Source organism: Lactuca saligna, chromosome 9, assembly GCF_052625555.1.
Source record: "Lactuca saligna cultivar CGN05327 chromosome 9, ASM5262555v1, whole genome shotgun sequence".
Taxonomy (NCBI): Eukaryota; Viridiplantae; Streptophyta; class Magnoliopsida; order Asterales; family Asteraceae; genus Lactuca; species Lactuca saligna.
In genome coordinates, this window is record NC_136425.1 from 72,278,185 (window position 1) to 72,283,460 (window position 5,276).

The window sequence follows — 5,276 nt, forward strand, 5'->3', positions numbered from 1 at the left end:
ATCTCGATGACATTAACCCCATGTTTAACACATATTTTGAATCCAATGAATTTTGGGTCATATTGTAATCTTAACTACAAGAAGTTATCATGTTTTATTATTGGATTAAATAACTCTTATTGGGTTATATTGGATTCAAACTGCATCACTTCATTGTTACGGTTGTATAATGTATGTTCATGATGCATGGCTAGTGAGAATATGCATTAGGAGAATTTTCAGCTTATAACGAAGATGGAGGCTAAGAATTGTGTAGTAGAGCATCGAAATTCAAAACAAGTATGGAGCACGCCTGTGTTTGTTTGTGTTGATTAAGAAGTGAAGGCTTTTAATTTTTTTTCATGCGTGCTTCTGACTCCTATTACCAAATAGTCTAGAACCCAATTACCCGAATGTTCATACAAGATATGGGATATACTAATATTTTAATTTACTATGTATTATTTTTAAAAACAAATTACCTGAAAATTAATATTCACAAGTAAAACCCAACATATACTATTATCATTTATCGGTTTAACCTATTACCCGAATGTTCATACCAGTTACCCGCTATACCCGACCCATTTACCTGAATTCAAAACGGGTCGGATGCTTAGAACAGGTTTCAGTTATTTTCGATAGGCCTTATTTGTAACAAACCAAAACATTCAGCAAATTTTTATACATCTAAACTTGATAAAAATAATAAAAATTAAAAGTATTAAACTTTAATGACAAACTAGAATTCTCTTATAAGAACACCATTTTCAACAACCGCCATTTGCAGAAACGATGTTTTTAGTAACATTACCAAAGTTTACCGCTATAAAAAAGTTGATAACCAGAAATAGTCGGAAATGCACCATTTTCAACTGTAAATAAAACTAAAAAGATAAAGAAAATTGTATTACAACTCAAAAAGAAGATTGCCTTTGACAAAAATACTAAAAGAAACTCTGAAGTTCAGGCAATATGTTGACAAAATACACTTGAAAATCAGACTTTACTTCCTTCTTCTTGCTCCAACTGCATTATTCCAAAACAAGATTTAAGAATTCAGTATCATGTGTTTAAATATATATACAAATCATAATGAACTATATCAAGCTATTTTATACTTCTATTCTAACAGCTAAACAACAATTTTTCTATCTACTACTTTGCAGCTTCTCACAAGAGAAAATATACCATTGTCAATACTCGATATCAATAACGAATCAAAAAACAACAATACAAAAAATTTGCAGTTTCTACAAATTTATTTGTAAGACATATAGAAAGAATTAAACTTTCGTAAGATTCTTACAAATATTATATTGCATAGTAAAAGGTTTATTCATTCAATCTTTCTACGTATGTGCTTAATTATAATAATCTAAGAAACAAATGAAAAAACGAAAGTACAAAGATGATTATAAATTTATAATACCTTAAATGTTGCTTGGGTACATGAACACTCTCACCCTGGACCCCTGAAAAGCAAAACAATGCACAAATTGAGATGATTTCTTAACACGCAGACCAAAAATAACAACGTAATGCAATGATAATGCAAATCGTTAGTTATAATTACCATGGATTTGGGAGGGAGATTGGAGGTGAACTTAGCACGAACAACACCAGTGTTACCATGAGGCCTGGTAACTTTTCCCCAAATGCAACGATAGTGTGATCCGTTCTTCTTCACCTTAGCTTTGTAGACGTACGCCATACGTTTCCCTTGATACCATGATACCTCATCTTTCGTGTTCACTCCTTCGATTTGAACCAACGATGTGTTCGGGTACTGGTTCGATTTCGACCTAACCAAAATCATGAATAACATCAATAAACCCTTGATTTCCTAACTTGATTTCAATCAAAAGAAAGCACAAACAGCGTACCTTTTGTAGCCGAGAATCGTTCCTCGGGTGTAGAGTCTGAAAATAATCGCATTAAACTGTTAGCAAAATCATCCGAGCGTATGAATCGTGATGATTTGAGAATCGATTTTCTAAGAGAAGCATTGTACCTGACGCGTTCACCTTGACGTCCCTTCACCATTTTCGATTTCCAGGAGATAGACGAAAGCCTGCGCCGATGAGTATAAACCCTAGTTCTAGTTTTCCACCATGTCCTTTATATTCTCGAAGTTAAATGGGCTTTCTATAGGGTTTTTGAATTAGCTGGAGCCCAGGTATTTTAAGGCCCAAGTACCCTGTCTAAGGCGACGTTTGTTAAATAAAGAACTTCATTTGATACTAATTCTTTTATTTGATACTAATAAACAATCAAAATACATATATAAGAATAAAATCTTGATTTATTATGATTTTTTATAAAATTTAATGTGTGTTGAGTTTACGAATGCAAGGGGCTTTGAAAAATATAGCAAAACCTAGAAAAATTCATAAAAGCATTGTTAAATACAACTCAAACATTATTAATGTAAATAAACCTTAAAAGCTAAACATGATTAATGTAAATAAACCTTAAAAGCTATATAAGCTCCCAAATAAAACCACCCAAGTTTAAAAATGAATAACAATGTCCTACTTAGGGTGCAAATGAGGCAAGCTCGGCTCGAGATTGATCAAACTCGAACTCGATTTGTTTAAATTTTATTGGGCTCGAGCTTGACTCGTCACCCGTTTCAAGCCTTATGGCACATAATACAAGATTGACTCGTGAAGAACTATACTAACTCGGGCACAGTTTGGGTTGGGCTCATATACGGGATACCTAGTTCCTTAAATATGTATATGTATATGTGTGTATATATATATATATATATATATATATATATATATATATATATATATATATATATATATACACACTCGTTTAGGCTCGTGAACCTAATCAAGTTTAGGAACATAGGCTCGAGCTAAAGCTCGTTTAATAAACAAGTCTAGCATAAAATTAAGTTTGGTTCGGGATCATTTAAACTCGATCTCGAGTTGAGCTTTTAACAAGTCAATCACAAATAACTCACGAATAATTTGATTCGTTTATACCCATAGTCTCACTATACATTCTAAACGTGAGGCATAACTCACACATAGTAGTAGTTCAAAAACAATAACATGTCCACATTGTTTAAACTATTATGTTTTCTTTGAAGTTTAAAGAAAAAAAAAAGAAGAAAAGAAATGGAAAGAATAAAGCAAAAGATGATGTTATAATTAGAAGATTGATAACAAAAGCCAGAAGGTTACATAGAAATAACCATGCATACTTACATAGAAATAACCATGCACACTTACATATACAATTTGTGAAATCATTTTTATTCATCTTTCTCTTTGTAAATATCTCTAAATGCACCATCTCTTCCATTTTTATGCGTTAAAGATAATAAAAACCAAAAGATAATAGAAGCAAATATGAGTAACCAATAAAGGAAATAATGTCCTTATATAGAGAAAATATTAATCAGTTAGATCTTATAAGTAATAATAATAATAATAATAATAATAATAATAATAATAATAATAATAATAATAATAATAATAATAATAATAAAAAGAAAAAAAAAAAAAAAAAAACCCTTAGGTTGTAGTAATAATTAGTTAAAAGAAAAATGTCTCATAAATTATAAAACTCGAGTTATAGTATTTAAATATCACAGTTATCGTTCATTAGTAAAGGAAATTAGAAGACAATTAGATTAGGCCACACAATTGGGTTGAGTTCGGGTTAGCGGGTTACAGGTTGACGGGTCAGAAAACATAAACTCAACCCAACTCATATAATATATGGGTTGATGGGTTGGCGGGTCACGGGTTGGTAGGTTGGAAACATCAATCCAACCCAACCCATATAAATCATTTAAGTATATGGGTTCGCGGGTTCACAAGTTAAGAGGTCAAACTCAACCCATATACATGTTTAATAAATAAACACCACATTTTAAAAATGAGGTTTTTTCAACATAAAATCATAAAATGATTAGAGTAATTAGCATAAAAAAAGGTTTTCAACATAAATTCATAAAATCGATAACATCCAAATAAAAATGAAAAATGAAAACATTCATAGAAAATGGATATGTTCTTCGTTCGTGACTCGTGAAAATAATGATATGTATTTTTTCTTTTTCTGATTAACGAACCGCAAATGCAGATTAGTCACAAACGAATACAGAATGAATACAATTATACAGAATATTACGAATACGGATGGAAATCAAATTTCATTAATAATTAAATATCAGTTTTTTAAATGTAATATATATATATATATATATATATATATATATATATATATATATATATATATACTAAATTTTAAAAAAAATTAATAATTAAAATTTATTAATAAATATTTTTTTTAAATGTAATAAATAATTAAATTTCATTTATATATATATATATATATATATATATATATATATATATATATATATACGGGTTGGCGGGTTGACCCACGAACTCAAACAGATAACCCAACCCAACCCATGAAATAAACGAGTTAGTGGCTTGGCGAGTTGACGGGTTGGCGAGTCAAAAATATCAACCCAAACTCGTCTATTTTCGAGTTGGGTCAGTGTCGGGTTATAGGTTGGATCGAGAGTTGCCACCCCTAATTTCAAATGAATGTGATTGAAGAAAAATATCTATATTATTACAGACATATAATACAAATAGAAAGTTAATATATTACATGTTGGGTCCTACTCTTTGCAACCCTAAAAATTAAAAATATAAATAGCATGTCATTCAAATCAAATCATGTTAATTCTATCAACATAGTTGTAACATCTAGTTGAGGTATTAATCAACTTTTTATGTATAAATCTTTATTGGGGTGGCCACGACGTGGTGGAGCATCACCACAACGTAGCGGAGCGTTTTGTATTGTGAATTTTAATGACCACCACGGAGTGCCGACCTATAGCCATGGTGTGGTAGTGATTAAATGAGAAACCCAAATCTTCGGGGTTTACACCCTATTTAAGGGAATGTAATGGCTAGGGTTGCTCATCCTCAACCTCCATCACACTCTCTCAGCCTCCAAGAAAGCCTTACCTCCAACTTACCTTTTGAGCCTTTGGTGGTGATTTTTAGGTATTAGAAGAAGAAGAATGTGACATTTGGGCTTGGATTTAGCAAGGGACTATTCTCATATTCTTATAGGGCATCTTCTAGACTTTTGTAAGTCCTCAAGTTCCATGTTTTTTAGTTCTTTGTGCATAGATCTAGGTTTCTAAGCCTTATTCTTCATGTTGTGACTTATTGGACTGTTGGAATTCCATAATGTTGTCAAATTTATGGATTCCCAGAGTCTCTTTGGGGTTAAGAGTGTTGAATCTG

The 5,276-nt window shown here is 31.2% G+C and overlaps 1 protein-coding gene across 1 annotated transcript; it reads right to left on the reverse strand.

Moving 5' to 3' along the window:
- Positions 1–847: 847 nt before the first annotated feature.
- On the reverse strand, positions 848–2,114 carry LOC145018502 (large ribosomal subunit protein eL33w). Its single transcript, XM_078976384.1, has 5 exons — positions 1,994–2,114; positions 1,866–1,901; positions 1,556–1,784; positions 1,412–1,454; positions 848–1,008 (listed from the first exon to the last, which is right to left on the reverse strand). The coding sequence occupies exons 1-4, from the start codon at positions 2,023–2,025 to the stop codon at positions 1,413–1,415; spliced, it is 339 nt and encodes a 112-aa protein (XP_078832510.1). The 5' UTR covers positions 2,026–2,114; the 3' UTR covers positions 848–1,008; position 1,412.
- Positions 2,115–5,276: the final 3,162 nt, after the last annotated feature.